Raw genomic sequence first — 20,074 nt, 5'->3', positions numbered from 1 at the left:
TCAATCCATACCAGTAGCTCACCTCGAACACCATGGGCCCTCACCTTGCTCAGCAGCCTCCCGTGTGGCACCTTATCAAAAGCCTTTTGGAAGACTAGATAGACTACATCCACTGGGTTTCCCTGGTCTAACCTACTTGTCACTTCTTCAAAGAATTCCAACAGGTTTGTCAGACACGACCTCCCCTTACTAAATCCATGTTGACTTGTTCTAATCAGACTCTGCTCTTCCAAGAATTTAGAAACTTCATCCTTAATGATGGATTCTAGAAGTTTACCAACAACCGAGGTTAGGCTAATTGGCCTATAATTTTCCATTTTTTGTCTTGAACAAGGGGGTTACAACAGCGATCTTCCAATCATCCGGGACTTTCCCTGACTCCAGTGACTTTTGAAAGATCTTAACCAATGCCTCCGCTATTTCCTCAGGCACATCTCTCAGAACTCTAGGATGTATCCCATCGGGGCCAGGAGATTTTTCAATTTTAAGACCTTTTAGCTTTTCTAGCACTTTCTCTTTTGTAATGGCAACCATACTCAAATCAGCCCCCTGACTCCCTTTAATTGTTGGGATATTACTCATGTCTTCCACTGTGAAGACTGACGCAAAGTACTTGTTAAATTCTCCTGCTATTTCCTTATCTCCCATCACTAGGCTTCCAGCATCAGTTTGAAGTGGCCCAATGTCTACTTTTGCTTGTCGTTTGTTTCTTATGTATTGAAAGAAACTTTTACTATCATTTCTAATATTACTGGCTAGCCTACCTTCATATTTGACCCTCTCCTTCCTTATTTCTCTCTTTGTTATCCTCTGTTTGCTTTTGTAGCCTTCCCAATCTTCTGATTTCCCACTGCTCTTGGCCACTTTATAGGATCTCTCTTTTTCTTTAATACATTTCCTGACTTCCTTTGTCAGCCATGGCTGTCTAATCCCTCCCTGGATAATCTTTCTTTTCTTGGGGATGAACCTCTATACAGTGTCCTCAATTATACCCACAAACTCCTGCCACTTTTGCTCTACTGTCTTCCCTGCTAGACTCTGCTTCCAGTCTGTTTTTGTCAGTTCCTCTCTCATGCCATCATAATTACCTTTATTTAACTGTAACACCATTACATCCGATTTTGCCTTCTCTCTTTCAAACTGCAGTCTGAACTCTACCATATTATTCCTAAGAATTCCCTTACTTTAAGATCTTTTATAAAGTCTGGTTCATTACATAGCACTAGGTCCAGAATAGCCTGCTCCCTTGTGGGTTCCATGACAAGCTGTTCCAAAAAGCCATCCTGTAAGCATTCCATGAATTCCCTTTCTTTGGATCCACTGGCAACATTATTTACCCAGTCCACCTGCATATTGAAGTCTCCCATGATCACTGTGACCTGGCCTTTCTGACTTGCCTTCTCTATTTCCCGGTACATCTTGCGCCCCTGGTCCTGACCACTGTTAGGAGGTCTGTACATAACTCCCATTATGGTTTTTTTGCCTTTGTGGTTCATCAATTCCACCCACACAGACTCCACATCATCCGACACTATGTCATTCAGTGCCATAGATTTAATTTTGTTCTTAAGTAAATGGGCAACCCCACCCCCTCTGTCCACCTCCCCAGTGCTGCCACTATTCACACAAAGGATAGTAAAAATCTACATTTTGGAACAATTATAGCTTTCATGACTACTGCTGACATTAGTTTTTGTTTGGGTAAAGAGTCGACAGATATGGAACTATAAGAGACAAATAGTATTAAGGTTCAGATCAGCCATAGTCTAATCGAATGACAAAGTAGGTTCAAGGTGCCCACTGCTGTTTCCAATGTCGCGGCTCAAACTATAATGCCACAGGTCTTATTATGCTTTCATTTTCCATTCATTTACAATGGAGAGATACTACACCGGTTTTCTCACTTTGAACAAATGTGGCAAAGTAAACTATATTATCTATATACAGAAGACATACCTTTTGGTCACTAGTAAGTTGTCCATTCTGAGAAAAATCACTGGATTGCAGCTGAGAATATCTACAAATTGATGAATCAGCACCCTCATCATTTTTCTCACTTTTTACTTTAACATCTTGACATATTTCACTATGCGATCTCCCAATGGTCTCTTGCAGATAAACATCATCCTGTGGATCCTTATTAAGTCCATTATAGGCTCTTCTGAAATTTGTCATCTTTATACTTTGTTTCAGGGATTCCAGTTGGTTAACTTGCATAAGCTTATTACACACTGCATCTTTCCCTTGGCTTCTATCTCCCAACCGGCCACTTGAAACATGATCTGACAAGTCCAATGGCTTATCAAGATTATCATTGTTTACAGAAACAGCCTTCTCTGATTTTGAAGAAAGATTTTCTTTATTAAAAGAAGGCTTTTCACAATTAGTGAGCAAATCCCTCTCATCTTCTATTTTCTTTCTTTTCGCCGACCTGTTAGACGTAGACAAGTAAGAGGTGCTCCCAGCTGCATCGGACTTAATTTCAATGTGATTTTTTACAACCTTTTGTTCACCCAGCTTTGATTCTTCAACATGTTGGACCATTGTCATCTGGTAAGTCAAAAGGAAATAAGAACAGTGTTTTGAACGTTTGGATTTCATAGCTAAACATGTCCAAGAAATTCCAATTCTTCCAATGGAACCGTTTGTCAAAAAAAGATGACAGACTTACTTCGCGATCAGTGAAATCTTTAGTTGAAATTCCAAATACAGGAGATTTACACTGAGAAACCCAGTTTCCACTTTGTTCATTTCCTTCTGCTGCACAAGAAAACCTGAAAGAAAATATTGAGACTTTTTGGTTGCCTTCTCTCGATTGGGCAACAGACAACAATAAATCACAGCACTTGGTAGACATATGAATATTCCAGCCACATTTAGCTATGATCTATGTTATAAATAAACCTGCACATTTGGAAATACCTAATTTATCACAATATGAATTTTGAGAAATTGGGCAAAGGAAGGAAATGCACACATACATTATACAATGGCTACAGAGATGATGCATGCTTGATTTAGATATTTCATAAGACCTCAAGAAACAGAAACAGAAGCAGGCCATTCAGCCCCTCAAACCTGCTCCACCATTCAATATGATTATCACTGATCCAACTGTTGCCATGTCCACTCTCCTGTTCTTTTCCCATAACCCTTGATTTCTCTAGTGATCAAGAATTTATCCATCTATCTTAACCTTAAATATACACAAGGACTCTGAACTTAGACCTCTCTGTGGCAAGGAATTTCAAAGAATTCACTCAGAGAAGAAATTCCACTTATTTTTGGTCTTAAATCGGAAACCCTTTATTCTGAGACAATGCCCTCTAGTCTAAGATTCTTCCATGAGGAGAAACATTCTCTCAGCATTTACCTTGTCAAGCTCCTTAAGAATCTCACTTGTTTCAACGACACCACCTTTCATTCTTCTAAACACCAGTGGGTAGAGTCCCAGCCTGCTTAATATTTGCTCATAATACACTGCCCCCATACCAGGCATCATCCTGGTAAACATTCTCAGAACTGCCTCCAATTAAATAATATCTTTTCTCAAAGGAGACCAAAACTGCTCACAGTACTCCAGGTTATAGTCCAACAGGTTTAATCGGAAGCACACTAGCTTTCGGAGCGACGCTCCTTCATCAGGTGATTGTGGAGGGCTCGATCATAACACAGAATTTATAGCAAAAATTTGCAGTGATGTAACTGAAATTATACATTGAAAAATTGATTGTCTGTTAAGCCTTTCTCTGAGCTCAAAAACTGCATGAATTTATGAAAACTCTGTTATCTCACTTTTTAGATTAGAATCAATCTAAACATCAGGTCATAGACAGAGAACTCAGGGGGCTAACACCTTCAATATATCATCTAGCTATCACCATTGTTAACAGCTAACCCGAGAAGGTAACTTTTTAAAAAAAAGGTTTTGTGATTTACACATGCAAGAAGTGAAACTATCACTGTATTCTAACAGATGAAAGGCTTAACAGACAATCAATTTTTCAATGTATAATTTCAGTTACATCACACTGCAAATTTTTGCTATAAATTCTGTGTTACGATCGAGCCCTCCACTATCACCTGATGAAGGAGCATCACTCCGAAAGCTAGTGTGCTTCCAATTAAACCTGTTGGACTATAACCTGGTGTTGTGTGATTTTTAACTTTGTACACCCCAGTCTGACACCGGCATTTCCAAATCACAGTACTCTAGATATGGTCACACCAGTCCCTTGTAAAGTTGCAGTAAGACTTCACTACTCTTAGAATCGAGCTTCTTGAAATAAGGAACAGCATTCCATTAGCCTTCCTGATAACATATTGCACCTGTGTGTTAGCTTTCTTTGAATGGTTGCACAATTACGCACCAACTAACTCCCTTTGGGTTGCAGCTCTGATGTTTTCTTCATTTAAGTATCATTTTTTTTTGCTCTCCCTACCAAAATGAAGAGCTTCATATTTTCCTACTTTCTACTCCATTTCCTAAATTTTTGCCCTTACTTACTTATCAATATCTGTAAACAGCTGCAGCCCTCTCAAAATCTGTCTTTCCACCTATTTTTCATGTCTTCTGTAAATCAGGCTGCAGTACATCCATTTCCTTCTTCCACTAATTTATATATCTTGTAAATATTTGTAGTCTCAGCTCTGATCTCTGTGGAATCCCACTGGTCACCAATCTGAAAAAGAAGCCCTTATTCATGGTGGCTATTTCCTGATCATTAGCCAATTCCCTAACCATGCCAACATACCATCTCCAACACCATGGGCTTTTATGACAACCTTTTGTGAGGTATCTTGTTGAATGCTTTCTATCCCTTCTATCCACTCTGGTGATACTTTCTCAAAAACCTCTAATAAATTAGTCAGACAGGATTTCTCTTTCATGAAGCCACGCTGACTTTGCTTGACTAGATTATGATTTTACAAATGTTCTAGTATTACTTCCTTCGTATTCAACTCAAATACTTTTCCAGAATTCTCTACATTGGGAATAGACCCCAAAGTGGAAAATAGCAAATATGACCCCAATATCCAAGCAAGGTGGGAAAGAGAAAACAGAAAACTGTAAGCCACTTAGTCTAACCATAATAGCAGGAAAAGTGCTAAAATAATAAGGGATGTAAAAACAGAGCACTTTAGAAAATCATAACATAATCAAGAAAAATCAATAAGGAGTTAGAAAAAGCAATCAAATTTGACATTCTGGCAGTTTTGAGGTTATAACTAACAGGATGGATGTGCAGCAGCTAGAAGATGGGGAAATGAATTTTGGGGAAGTGGTGGTGAGGTAATGTTGGGAGTGATGGAGTAGTGTAGCAGGGTGTCATAGAGGAGATAACTATGGAATGCTGAGAAGAGATGGGAAGGGAAGATGCATTTGGTGGTGGTATCCTGTTGGAGGTGGTAGACTGGGTGAAAAATCATCCTTTGAGGGCAAACACAGTTAAGTTGAAAAATGAGCTAAACAGGGCACCCTATCATTGGTTTGGGTTGGGGGTTGGTGGGGGGCAGGAGGGGTGAGGGTGGAAGCCCAGGAAATTGATCAGACATGGCTACATACCTCACTATTACAGTAAAGGGGTAGTGTGGGGTTTCCTTGGTTGAGGAAAGAGGGGGACATGATGGAAACATCACTGTGAGAGATAGCATCATTGAACAGTTGCAACATAGCTGGAGAAACTACAAGAGTGGAATGAAATAGAGTCCTTATCGAAAGCAGGAAGTGTGAAAGTGCAGTCAAGGTAACTGAGTTGGTGGGTTCATAACGGATATTGATAGATATCCATTTCAGAAATGAAAACATAAAACTCAAGGAAGGGAAGGAGAAGGGAGGGGTGGAGAGGGGAAGATTTAGACCAGGTTGGGGGGGTGGGGGGTGGGGTGGGGGAGAACAGAAAACAAACCTGTTAAATTTTTCCAATTCCACATGAGATGAAGAAGCAAAACCAATTACGTCATCTATGTACCAGGGGCCTGATGAGGGCCCCTGCATACGTCACAAAGGGACTGGCATAACTAGAACCCCCACAGGTAACAACTGTCATACCTTTGACTTAGAGAAAATGACACAATTTAAAGTAGAAATTGTTCAAAACCAGGCAAAGGATTGGATGGTGAATGGGACCATTCTCCATCTATCATGAATGAAGCAGAGAGCCTTCATCCAATACTGATGGGAGTACAGACTGGGAGAAGGATCTTCATGATGAAGATGTAAATGCTGGAGCTAGGAAACTGGAAATTGTGGGACCAATGTAAAGTGTCAGAAGAATCATGAACATATCTGGGAAGAGATTGGATGAGAGAGAAAAAAACAAAATCAACGTAGGGCAAAATAATTCAGCAATGTTAAACAGACTAAACTGAAGTAATGGGTAGGTTAGACCAATGTTATCTACCTGGACTTCAACAAGGTCTTTGACAAGGTGTCATACAGGAGGCTACTGAGTAAGTTAAGGGCCATGGTATTAGAGGCAAGATGCTAACATGAATAGAAGCCTGGCCATCTGGCAAAAAACAGAGTGGGGATAAAGGGGTCCTTCTCAGGATGGCAGCTGGTGACAAGTAGTGTTCCGTACGGCTGAGTGTTGGGACCACAAATTTTCACTTTATATATTAATGATCTAGATGAAGGAACTGAAGGCATTCTGGCTGAGTTTGCATATAATACAAAGATAGAGGGACAGGTAGCATTGAGGAGGTAGGGAGGCTGCAGAAGGATTTGGACAGATTAGGAGAGGGGGCAAAGAAGTGACAGACGGAATACAACGTGGGAAGTGTGAGGTTATGCATTTTGGTAGGAAGGATAGGGACATGGACTGTCTTCTAAATGGGGAGAAAACTCAGAAGTTTGAAGTGCACAGAGACTTGGGAATTCTAGTTCAGGATTCTGTCAAGGTAACCTTGCATGTTGAGTTAGTAGTTAGGAAGGCAAATGCAATGGTGGGCATTAATTTTGAGAGGATTTGAATATTAAAGCAGGGCTGTATCTCTGAAGCTCTAAAAGACTCTAGTCAGACCACATTTGCAGTTTTGAGCCCCATATGTCATGAAGGATGTACTCGCCCTGGAGCTTGTTCAGAGGTGGTTCATGAGAAGGGTTCCAGGAATGAAAAGCTTAACATATGAGAAACATTTGAGGACTCTGGGTCTACACTCTGTGGAGTTTAGAAGTATGAGGGGGGATCTAATTGAAACATATAGAACATTGAATGGCCTGGACAGAGTAGATGTTTCCATTGGTAGGAGAGACTAGGACCCAAGGGCACGGCCTTAGAGTAAAGGGAAGACCTTTTAGAATGAGGATAAGGAGAAACTTCTTCAGCCAAAGAGTGGTGAATCTATGGAATTCACTGCCAGTGAAGGCTGTGGAGGCCAGGTCATTGAATATATTTAAGAGTGAGATAGATAGGTTCATGACTATTAAGAGAATGAAGGGTTAGGGGGAGAAAGCAGGAGAATAGGTTTCAGAAACTTATCAGCCATGATTGAAAGGTGGAGCTGGCTCAATGGCCTCAACGGCCTAATTTCTGCTTCTATGTCTCATCGCCTGCCAGGGCTGTCCTATTTGTGTAATATATTTAAGTTCGCTGCTGTTCCAAAGCAAAATGCCAGTAAGACACAAGGAGGTTGCAAGAGGATACAAACAGGTTGCGTGAGTGGTCAAGACATAAAGGCAGTAGTGGAAAAATGTGAAATGAGGCATTTTGGAAATCAAATAGAAAAGATAGACTTCTTTTAAAATGGAGAGAGATTAGGCAATATTGCTTTTCAACAGAACCTGGACATCGTATGTGAATCAAAGAAGGTTGACATCCACATTCAACCTGTAATTGCTAATCTTCATTCACCATTGCTTCCTATGTGCCAATTTAGGAAACAACTGTAAGGACCTGGATCTCTAACCCAAGCTGAAAGCTATGGCTTACCAGACAGCTTTGTTTACTCCATACTCTCCTGTGCTTTGGAACGCTGAACAACTCACAGCAAGAACCTCAAAGCACTGGAGAATTACCATCAGCAGAGCATTCACAAAATCTATCAAATTTTGACAATAAAGGTGATCCAGAAGTAGGGTCCTCTCTGCAATGTTGCAATAATACTTTTAGATTTATTTTTGTTTAACAGCCAAATCCTTCTTGACAGGTCCAAGCTGGCTATGTCACACACATATCCAAGCTGACATAAAAATTGGGTTTGAAAACTGCAACCTTATGCTCTAGCACCACAGTCATACTGCAGTTCCTCATGTGCAGTCATGGCTGCATTCCTGAAAATTGTGACTCTTAGTAAAAAGACTTTAAGTGAATTGCAGTTTCCTAAATAAAACAATACTAAAAATGGAGCTAGATTACTTTGAACATGTACTTTTTTTCTAGGCAACACATGATGAAATGCTTTACCTGTACTTGTACTTTATATGTGCAATACTGTGCATTCCTAGCTGAAATAACTTTCAAAATAAAAACCAAATATAAAAATGTGTACAGTTAGGGTCCTGGATCTTTCTCAGCCAAAATACATTAAAATATTATAAGCTGAAACACTTTACATTCCTAAATGCCTGCATGCACAAATCAAATGATTTTCAAATAAATATATAAGTATAAATACTGTAAATAAATGTTTAAAAAAAGTCACCAAATGTAGTTTTAGGCTGTTCAAGCCCCACCCAGTAGTAAGGATTGCTTAATGTAGCTATCAGTGAAGTTCTATGACTACCTGCACTGACTAGCTTCTGTCATTAGATGGAGCTCAGGACTTCAGTGAGTGCAGAACAGGAGTGAGAGGACCAGTGAAAAGGACGTGTCAGGGCAGAGCAGTTAAAAGTTCCCAATGGTGGCAGTGGGCACATCAGATAGGGAATGTGGAACAGGATTTGAGTGGGATGGGGAAACAGCATTTTCAGGGTTGAGGAAGGGACCAATGAGTAAAGACCATGTGAACAGGAGGTCTATGATAAACATTAAAATGAAACTTGCAACATTGAATGGCGATACTGAATTGCTATACTTTATTAACAACAATAAAACAATATATTTAAGAAAGTTAACATGAAGCTGAAACATACTGAATGTTACATGGGTTTTACTGCTCATGGTCCTAAGGAAAGTCTAATCATTGTGTTAATAGCATGCACGTACCCAGTGGCATTATCCTCCAAAAGTTCTGAGTTTGCTGCTTTACTGGCATCTTTTTTCAACATGTTGCGTGAAATTTGTGCAGTCATGGTGACGTCTCTTTGCAATTTCAGAAGATTTTGCAAGTCCTTAAGAAGAAAAAGAACAATATTTCAAATGGTGAAATATTTTTTTTTTGAAGATAACTTCCAAACAACTAAAGAAAGTCTTTAGATTGAATTGTATTAGTAAAGCTCTGCAAATGTAACTGTGACTTTGCAAGATATAATTTAAAAGTAGTGAAATAGTTATATCCGTACAGGATCTTGGTCAGGCCACACAGAGTTCCATATTAAGTTCTGGTGTTGATGTAACGAGGTAATGGATGCAGGGCCAAGAAAAAAGTGGTTGCAAGCTGCAGGACTCCAAGTTCCGCCTCCAATTCCAACCTCTCCCATATCCCTGAGGGAAGGGGGAAAAAACCAGCCGGAGGATAGACTTGCTGATATTAAGGACCTAATTTATCTCCTTGGGAGCACATTAAGAACACAACCCCAGTAAGTTCATTTTAAAAAATATTCATGTGCCAACCAGATGTCAGCAGCTCTGTAGTGTCAGATCACTAGGACAGGCCAGAGATGGGAAATAGTTCAAAAATTTAAAAAAGTATTTTTACTTGTTTTTCATTTGAAAAGCTTATTCTATTAAAATTAAATGTTTATTACAGATTAGGGCAAGAGTCAAAATATAAATATTGTTAGCTCAGGAGAGTGCCATATTAGTTTAAAGAACAAATGCTGCAATGAAGTACTTACATGTTCCTCAGAAATGCCAAGTCCTAAAGTTTCTGCTACAACAGCAGCTAGATTAAAGTTGCTTTTCTCGGCGGATAAATGATCCTTTAGCATCTGCATGGCTGAAGATGCAAAAAGTATTAAATAAGACATTTAATAAAACTGTTTCTTGTTAAAATGGGGAAACAGCTGAATCAAAATATTTAAATTGAGGCACCAGTGCATTCTTCACAGAAAAGGGAAATTACATCCAAAGTTTAATTATATAATATATTTGAAAGTTTATACCAAATTAAAACTTTACACCACTTATTACTTTTTTCTTGAATTCCCAAATAAGATTAAAAATGCTTTGAGTTTCCTTTTGACAAATGGAAATTAGATTTTAAAGTCTTATTTACCAACATCACATTTATCTGCAGGAATGCCCACACTGCTGTACATTTCTTTTTAAGATGTGCTTAATGAAGGTAAGGCGGCATGCACTATCCTTTCGTAGAGATCTAAAAAGTACAACCAAGTTGGAATGAACCAAGTGAAGGACAGGTGCCACATGTCGGCTAATCTACACAGGTGAAAATGTGTCACTGGAAAAGCACAGCAGGCCAGGCAGCATCCAAAGAGCAGGAGAATCGACGTTTCGGGCATGAGCCCTTCTTCAGGATTCCTGAAGAAGGGCTCATGCCCGAAACATCGATTCGCCTGCTCTTTGGATGCTGCCTGGCCTGCTGCGCTTTTCCTGCGACACATTTTCAGCTCTGATCCCCAGCATCTGCAGTCCTCACTTTCTAATCTACACAGGTGACTGGTTCCTTTACCCAAGGGATATTGATTAACAATATGAGTACTATCATCTGATATCTGTCATTTTATAAGTTCTGATGAAGAGTCACTAAACTTGAAACATTAGTTCTGCTTTCTCTCCACAGCAGGTGCCGGACCTGTTGAGTATTTTCCACAAATTCTAGCATTATAAGGCGCATTTATTAATGGCATTCAGAATGTCATTAAAACCAAATTCACAGCATGATATAACTAGGTAGAAGTCAAAATGTAGCTGGCAGAAATATCATGAGTGACATTACACCAATAGTCTGGAATGAGTTCTGCAATTTTACAGAACAAGACAATGGTGATGAAGTCCAAGCCCCTGCACTGGTTTTCTAAATAAAACTGCATTGGATGCAATCTCCCCGTCCTTTGCCAGTGTAAAAAATACAAACATTTCACGGAAACTATACAAGGGTTACCTATGCAGCTTTACAAGCTATGAATGTGCATAGGACAGGTTTACCCAAACCCTGAAGTAGATTCAATCCATACAGTCATAGAGATGTACAGCACAGAAACAGACCCTTCAGTCCGATTCGTCCATTCTTTAAAACCAATCTTAAAAACATGCATTCGAATGGATCGGCTAAACTTTTGGCCATTGAACACAAGTCAGTCATGAGTAAATTACTGAGAGCACTCGTGGAAATGGAGAGATCATAATACTCTGATGGATACAGAGCATCAAATAGTACAAAGCAATCCAAATACAAGTAGTAGCCTGGCTGATGAGTTCATGAATAGCAAATAGGATTTCTGCGGTCTAATGAACCAAGGAAAGAAGGAAGTCAAACAAAATATAAACAAAATGGCTCCAGGTCATGGGTATTTGGAAGTTGCGTCACTGGAAGTTGGGTCACTCAAACCAAGGTTAATGTGATGCAGTCGTGGAGATCTTGGGATGGACTAGGATATAAAAGGGAATTTAAAAAGCCCCTTTATAGTAACTACAGTTTTAGAGCAAGTTTGGTATCCCATGTATAGCGCTTGCTCAATTCCAATATATTTAGTCAGCAAAAAGAAAAATTTCTGTCCAATTACGCAGACTATATTCAAACAGAGGTCAAAGACAAAATGCCGTTTGGCTGGCAGGGAATTTCAAAATTTTAAAATTGAAATTTAAAGATGGTGTACATTACAATTCAATTATTTCTCAATATTGAGTATTCAGGGTTGAGACTTAAAACATATCTTTGAATGTAAGGACATGTTGAATTTGTGTTTCTCTGGTTGCAATATAAAATAGCAAATTGCACATTGATAGTGGGTGCATGCATTCAACTAACAAGGATCACTATTGCTAGAGCTATCAAGCCAACTTGCAACATAGCTGTCATCTGCCATTCATTACAAGTATCAAAACAATTCATTTACATACACAGACAAATTTTCAGACATACTCTTTTCTGACGATTGTTCAAGATCACAGGAATCTGCAACTAGGATTTCTTCATCCTGTATAGGTTGGTTCATGCCAGAGAAGCGTGCCAACAGCATTTTACATGTCTCTATACAATAACAAAACATCAGTTATAATAAATAAACATTACAGAATCCAGTTTATAACATTTTAAAAATTCTCTTGTGGGATGGGAGTGTTGTTGTTTGGCCAGCATTTATTACCCATCCGTGAAGCCCTTGAAATACGACAAAGATTGAAAGTATCTGTTTGAAAATTCTTGAGGTGCTTAATTGGCTACACCAAATTTTAAGCATTTTACTTTGCAAGATACTGATAGACATTGTTAAACCCCAAATATTATGAATCACAGTGATCAATTTATAGTACTTAATGCATTTTTCTCTATTAATGCAAATTATCCACTCTCTGCCATGTTCACTTGACTATGAAGGTTTTCCATGGATTCCCAGAATGCAATTGGTAGCACTTTAATGTTTGCAATTGCGTGAATAAATCAACAACATTTTAAAATGTAAACTTCTAGCAGTAACCAAGGATAATATTGTGTTTTACAATATACAGTAATGTTAATGTACCACAAATCTTATCAATACCATTATCAGACTGCAGCCCTGAAGGTTCAGCATGACCATGCTCTGTGTAGCGAATACGACGATTTTCCTTTCTCCTTCGCATTCTGTTAACTACAGAGGTGGAAAGAGATAAAATTGGAGAATCCGGGATTATTCCATCATCATCATCCGCTGCTTCGGTCACTTGCTGCTGTTGCTCCCTGGCAACAGAAATAAAAATTAGATAGGCCATAAAGTTTGACAATGAAATGACACAAGATGAGCAAACAGACACTCATTACTTACTTCAGTTGATGTTCTAGCGATTCAAGCTGATCACTAAGTTTTTTGTTTTCTTCCTGAAGGTTAATCTTGTCATTCACTGTTGATTAAAGATAACGATGGAGATAGGTAGAAAGATAAGAAAAAGTTTTCTTATTTGAAAAAAAATACTCTCAGAAGAGAAATCCTCTTCTAAACATCCACTCACTAAGTTCAGTAATAAGCTTTAGATTCTGCTGTCGAATATTTTCAAATTCCAGCTGCTTCTTCTTCATGTGTTCTTCAGTAACTGCACACCTGTCACATAAGCCAGCTCGCAACCTGCAACAAATACAGGTTTTGAGTACCAATAGACTGCATAATGAAGAGATTTTCCATCTAAATAGCAAATTTATTGAGAATAGATTCAACAATTACAGATAATTGAACACAGTCTTTAGTTTCTTTGTCCAATTTTAATGTAGACATCAATTCCATAGTTCATTAAGAGTAGGTTGCTAGATTCTAGAGTTAATAGCACTCTTTAAATAACTTGCATTACATGGCACTTCAAGGCATTACATGATACGCGTGTAGGACAAGAGTTTGTATACTTGATTTCCTATTTAGGTTATTCCTAATGTTAGTCTAATGCTCATGGATGTACAATGTAGTCAGGCATCATCTTAAACACTCATTTCAGACTGCAAAAACTATTCTTCAGTTTCTATTTGTAAAGATTAGAGATAGGGGACTTCCCTGTTGAAGCAACCTGTCTTACTTGCATAGCAGTACAGCGTGCTTTCAAGCTGGAAAGCCTATAATTGTCCTTCATCTATGACAGCCCAGTTGTTATTCAAAATTGGGCAGCAAACTTATGATTGTCTGCTCCTCCTCCTCCACTCCATCCTCCTCCCTCACAAAGTGGCAGCAAGCCCCACACTCTGTTTATGGCCCAATATTCAGCTTTTACAAGTTTGAAGAGGGAAACCTGCCATTCATATCTGCAAAAACCCTCACAACTGGATTATAACCTTAAAGTTAGCAAATAAGATGTGACTAATATAGTTTATTCACAGCCGAACAACTTGCAGAAGCACTGAGGCCAGAATTGTTGACTTCAAAAGACATAAATAAACAAGTATTGCTAGAAAAAAAAAAGATTTTTTTAACCTATTTTGTCTTACACTCATAAGGACAATGTGCATGAACAGCAATTAAAAGAGGAAAGGCAATATTTATACTGGATAGCAGATGAGTGCTGATCATTTGGCAATGAACTCTGATAAAGATGTTGCCATGAAGAATACAACAATTAATTAGCTCAAAACAAAATCAAATTTGGGCTATCAATAACATAGTTCAACAGGCATGTTAAGAATAAATAAGCTATTGAAAATGATTTTTTTCAAACTTGCACCAGTTTCATTTCCAAATGTATTGACAATGCTAAAGCAAGAAAGTCTCACAATTGGATGGACATCTCTACGAAGTCACTGAACAAATTGATACCTACACCATGCCCTATACTACACTAGGTTTGAAGTACACAAAATGTATTTTTTGTTTGATTGAAAGACTCACCCAACATAGAAACAGACCCTTCAGTCCAACTCCTCCAGATCAACCAGACATTCTAATCTAACTTAGTCCCATATCCATAGTTTGAATTCCTCTACACCCAACTATCCCACTACAAACCAGTGTTCACTGAAGACAGTGAATTCTTCAAGGTATGCCTGGCTGATCCGAGTTCACATATAAAGGATTCCAAAGGAATTTCAAAACAAACTCATGAATGGCCTAAAGGTCATCACTTTTGCACGTGAAAAATACCCAATTTGTCTCAAATTATCCTGACAGGGAGAAGTATTTAAAAGGTTAAGCAACCTTCATCAAAAGATGAAGTTACCTATTTCACACTGCAACGATACACTTGCAACATAAGTGGTGTTTGCCACCAACAGAATGCTGTCATCAAGCTAAGAAGAAATATTCCCTGTTGAAGAAATGAGTAACAAACATCTACAATCATATTGACTAATGGAGCAAGCTTGCTGGGTTGAATGGCCTACTCCTGTTCACATATTCCTGCATTTCAAAGACTGGTGGATCGTATCAAACAGCATACTCTTTGACTATTTGCAATAAAACCAAAGCTGATCAATTCACGGTTGTCAGGTGGGTTTGCAGTGTGGTGCACTTGCATTGTCTGGAAGCTAAAAATATTCTAACACATAGTTTTGTTAGTTGCAGACAGAAAGAGAATGTACATGCACTGTGCCAATTTCACTCAATAAAACAAGTGATGGTCATTCATTTGTTCATTTCTCAAGACAGGCCTTGGCCAAACAGACTTAATTTACCCATTTTAGAACTGAAACAAAACCTGGCAGGTAATTGTTAATCATTAATTTGTACATTTTCAATGGCAATGCATCTACCATTATTCAATTCCAAACTAATCTGCACTGTCTGCTCATAAATGTTAGTTTTCCCTTAAATTCGTATTCTTGAAAATTGTCTTGATGGGTGAGTAAAGAAGCTTTGACAAAATGTCTTTTTTCAGCAATATTCTAGTTCTGTCATACCAAAAGTATTGAAATTACCCAAGCTGCAATTTTTGAAAAATCGAAGGTCTTCAATTAACTTGGTGCAAGGACCCAGAAACCTGTGTCAACTCTAGCAGACAACTGCTCGGTGGAAAACACTGCCTAAGTTCAGGGAACAGGAATTTGCAAGTGCTGTAGTTTCACTACCCGGAATCTCCTTTTGTACAATACCAATGCTGGCACATCAGGTATATCATTTCATCAAGAAAAGATGCGGGATCTCATGTGAAGGAAGCATTGTGGCCCCAATCTGACAGGCAGGCATTTATTTTCAGACAATTTTAAGATAGTCCCCTTTACAAGTAGACACAAGAAATTACTTGCAAAGGTTGAGAGAAGAACCAAGGAGAAAGGTAAGCAGCCTTGGATTGTCTACTCAAATTTTCAGTATCTCTGGTAGTAGTAGGAAGGGTATATTTAGAAGAGTAATATTTTAACCCTTAAAATCCAGGTATGTGGAAAGATTATGCAAATTAGATCTGTTATCTGTAGAGTTTAGAAGGTTAAAAGGTGCTCAAAGTCTCCAAGACAATGATATGAAAAGAAAGTATAGATAAAGATAAATTAGTTCCACTGGTTGGAGATTCTAGAACTATGAGTCGTGTTTTAAAAATTAGGGACAGACAGTTCAGGAGACATGTTATAAAGCATTGCTCCGCACAAAGGGTGGGAGATGTTTGGAACTTTCTTCCACAAATGCCAGTCAATGCTAGATCAGCTGTTAATTTTAAACCTGAGATAGCTACATTTTCATTAAGCAAAGGTATTAAGGGAAATGGTTGAAAGGCAGGTATATGGAATTAAGCCACAAATCAGCCATTATCACACTGCATGATAGAACAGGTTTGAAGGACTAAATGGACTATTCCTGTTCCTATGCAAATCGGCTACTGGCATTCCCAGAGTGAAATTCATTATTTCAGAAGTACAAATTCCTTTAAATTTTCAGCAATATTCATAATTCCGAACTATGACCCCACTGTACTTTGTGGCAAGGAGTTCCAAAGACACTCAATCCTCTGAAAAAAGAAATTCCTCCTCTTGTCAATCTTAAATTGCTTTCCCTTTATTCTAACACTAAGCCCTCCAGTCCTAGACTCTGGCATTTGTGAAAAGATCCTGACAAACCTTTCAAGAATCCTATATGTTTCAATGAAATCACCTATCGCTCTTTTAAAAAAAAATGAGTAAAACCCCAACCTGTTTAGCCATTGCTTATGTGACAACGCCTCCAATCAGGGATCAACCTGTGAACCTCCTCTGAACTGTTTCCAATGAAATAATATTTATTATTATTTAATAAGGGGACAAAAACTGTTTACAGTACTCTAGATGTTGTCTCGCCAGCACCATATAAAGGTGCAGTAAGATTTCCCTACTCTTGTATTCCAACCACCTTTGAAACAAGGGTCAACATTAAATTAGCTTTCATCATTACCTATTGCACCTGCGTGCCAGCCTTTTGTTTCCTGCACAAGTATCTCCAAGAACCTTTGGGTTCTAGCTTTCAGTAGTTTAGGATCTGTGCTGTTTTTGTAAACTCTTTTTTAGTTTTATGCTGTTCCGCATCTCTAGAATTGTCCACAAATGTTTTTTTTTCTGTGAAGTGGAGCTTTTTACTCTTGGAGTATAAACTAGTCTTAAACATGTTAAAGAGTTTCTTTAAACATTATCCTTTGTTCTTCAGTTGTTTTCCCTATTAGCAGATTTTCCTAGTTTCTTCAAACGCCCTCGATGTAGACAGACTCTGTCTCATCCCATTAAGGTCAAAAATCACACGACACAAGTCCAACTGGTTTATTTGAAAACACTTCCAGAATGCTGCGCCTTCATCAGGTTCTCCAAAAGCTAGTGTTTTCAAATAAATCTGTTGGGCTATAACTTGGTGTTGCGAGATTTTTGACCTTGTCCAACCCAGTCTAACACCAGCACTTCCACATCATCTCATTAAAGTTGGCCTTACATAAATCTAAAGTTCTAGTAGTCATGATCACTACTTGATAAATGTTCACGCATAATTAGATTCCTAATTAAATCCAGCTCATTGCTCACAACAAATTCCAACTTTACTCGTACCCTTGTTGCATCAAGGACATTTTGCTGTAGGAAACTATCCTGGAGACACTGCAAAAATTCACTAGCTTTCTGACAGGTACTTGTCTGCCTCTGCCAAGCTATGTCGAAGCTAAAATTCCCCATTCGTACTGCACTGCCTTTGCTACACACTTATCTAATTTGTGAGTTTATAAAAGCTCTGAAGTATCAGTTTATATGAGGGGGCCTACATACAACACCCATAAGTTCTCCTCATTATATCCTCACCACTGAAGTGATTCTGTTTCTAAACAGTAACTTTACTCCATCCCGACTGCCATTTTTTCTGTCCATCCTGTTTACCTTATGACCTGGTATATTGAATTCGCAGTCCCAACCATCCTAAAGACATATCTCTAATGATCCAGGTCATGAAGGACATAGCTCAAAGGTAACTTGTTCATGACCAGTGAGACCTAAGCATATGAACGTAGACTGGTTCTTCATGGAACCTGGCAGATACAGATTTCTAGACATAATATTAAACCCGATGTATTGCTATTTTTCACAGCAGATTCCTCTGGATGGCACAAAGAGCATAAAGAAAACGGATGTCACTATCCAGTAATGGGAAATATCTGGCTGTCTGAAAATGGCATCTCAAAATGTAAAATAGAGTAGTCTGCTCAACAAAATAAAATTAGTTGATTTCATTGTCACTGAGAAGACTCCTTCCCTCACTCTCCCACTCTCTTTTCAGCATCTTAGAGGTCTCTCACCCTTTTAACATTCTTAGGCCACAGGAAGCTGGCTACCTGCTCCAATTGCAGACAACCTTGCTTCCAGCTGCTCTTGCTGCAGGCCTCTGTCCTGTATTAGCTCCAGGGCCCCCATTTCTTTCTCATTTCCCTACCACACAACAGCAGCTACGACCTGATGACGTCAACACTATGCATGGAACATGGTGATATCATTGCTGCATGTGCAAACACTTTCTCACTGGCCACATCTGCACAGGAATGATGGTCATTTTTTAATCATGGGTTATCACATAGAATCTGAATAGCATTAAACACATTTGTTCTTCCAATTTTCCTTATTGTGTCTGGTACAAAGTTCAAGTGCAATTCATGTAATCCAATATATTAATTGGTTTACAAACTTAGCAGTTTTATCTACATCTACTAATAAAATAGCAGGTATCATATAATGGGAATTGTATGTAAGTTAGCTCGCTAAGCTTGAAGGTTTTTTTTCAGATGTTTCATCACCATACTAGATAACATCATCAGGGAGAGTCTCCAGTGAAGTGCAAGTGGTACATCCCACCTCTCTATTTGGTTTCTTAAGGTGGGTGATATCATTTCCGTTTTTTTTCTGAAGAAAGGCAGATAGCATCTAAATCGATGTGTTTATTGACGGAGTTCTAGTTAGAATGCCATGCCTCTAAGAATTCTTGTGTGAGTCTTTGTTTCGCCTGTCCTAGAATGGGTGTGTTGTCCCAGTCAAAGTGGTGTCCTTCTTTGTCTGTATGTAGAGAAACTAGGGATAGTGGGTTGTGCCTTTTGGGCCGCCTACTTGCGGAACGCTTCAGGGAACACCTCTGGGATGCCCGGACCAACCAACCCAACCACCCCGTGGCTCAACACTTTAACTCTCCCTCCCACTCCACCGAGGACATGCAGGTCCTTGGACTCCTCCATCGGCAGAACATAACAACACGACGGTTGGAGGAAGAGCACCTCATCTTCTGCCTGGGAACCCTCCAACCACAAGGGATGAACTCAGATTTCTCCAGTTTCCTCATTTCCCCTCCCCCCCATCTTGTCTCAGTCGGTTCCCTCAACTCAGCACCGCCCTCCTAACCTGCAATCTTCTTCCTGACCTCTTCGCCCCACCCCACTCCGGCCTATCACCCTCACCTTGACCTCCTTCCATCTATCACATCTCCATCGTCTCTCCCCCAAGTCCCTTCTCCCTACCTTTTATCTTAGCCTGCCTGGCACCCTCTCCTCATTCCTGATGAAGGGCTCTGGCCCGAAACGTCGAATTTCCCGTTCCTGGGATGCTGCCTGACCTGCTGTGCTTTAACCAGCAACACATTTTCAGCTCTGACCTCCAGCATCTGCAGACCTCACTTTTTACTTGTGCCTTTTGGTGGTCAGTTGATGTTCATGTACACTGGTGGCAAGTTTCCAGCTAGTTTGTCCGGTATAGTTTTTTTTAAAAAACAGTTCTTGCACGGTATCTTGTAAATGACGTTAATTTTGCTGGTAATATCTACTGGATTCTTTAGGTTCATTAGTCGCTGTTTAAGTGTGTTGATAGGTTTGTGGGCTATCATGACACCAAGGGGTCTGAGTAGTCTGGAACTCATTTCTGGTATGTGTTTGATGCAAAATAATGTGGCTATTGTTTTTGGTTGCATTGTGTCTGCTTGTTT

At 39.1% G+C, this 20,074-nt stretch overlaps 1 protein-coding gene across 5 annotated transcripts in view; it reads right to left on the bottom strand.

The window, feature by feature from the left end:
• The window catches only part of rbbp8 (retinoblastoma binding protein 8), a 157,720-nt gene that overhangs the window by 22,033 nt on the left and 115,613 nt on the right, over positions 1-20,074 (bottom strand). For all 5 annotated transcript variants that reach the window (XM_060822818.1, XM_060822815.1, XM_060822817.1 and 2 more), the window contains 8 exons: positions 13,215-13,327; positions 13,031-13,106; positions 12,767-12,945; positions 12,151-12,258; positions 9,941-10,041; positions 9,150-9,274; positions 2,672-2,774; positions 1,957-2,550 (listed from right to left, as the gene is read on the bottom strand). In XM_060822818.1, the coding sequence (XP_060678801.1) occupies positions 1,957-2,550; positions 2,672-2,774; positions 9,150-9,274; positions 9,941-10,041; positions 12,151-12,258; positions 12,767-12,945; positions 13,031-13,106; positions 13,215-13,327 (1,399 nt within the window). The remainder of the gene's footprint in view (positions 1-1,956; positions 2,551-2,671; positions 2,775-9,149; positions 9,275-9,940; positions 10,042-12,150; positions 12,259-12,766; positions 12,946-13,030; positions 13,107-13,214; positions 13,328-20,074) is intronic.

The sequence above is a fragment of the Hemiscyllium ocellatum genome, chromosome 4, assembly GCF_020745735.1.
Source record: "Hemiscyllium ocellatum isolate sHemOce1 chromosome 4, sHemOce1.pat.X.cur, whole genome shotgun sequence".
Classification (NCBI taxonomy): domain Eukaryota; kingdom Metazoa; phylum Chordata; class Chondrichthyes; order Orectolobiformes; family Hemiscylliidae; genus Hemiscyllium; species Hemiscyllium ocellatum.
This window is presented reverse-complemented; position numbering and strand designations above follow the sequence as displayed.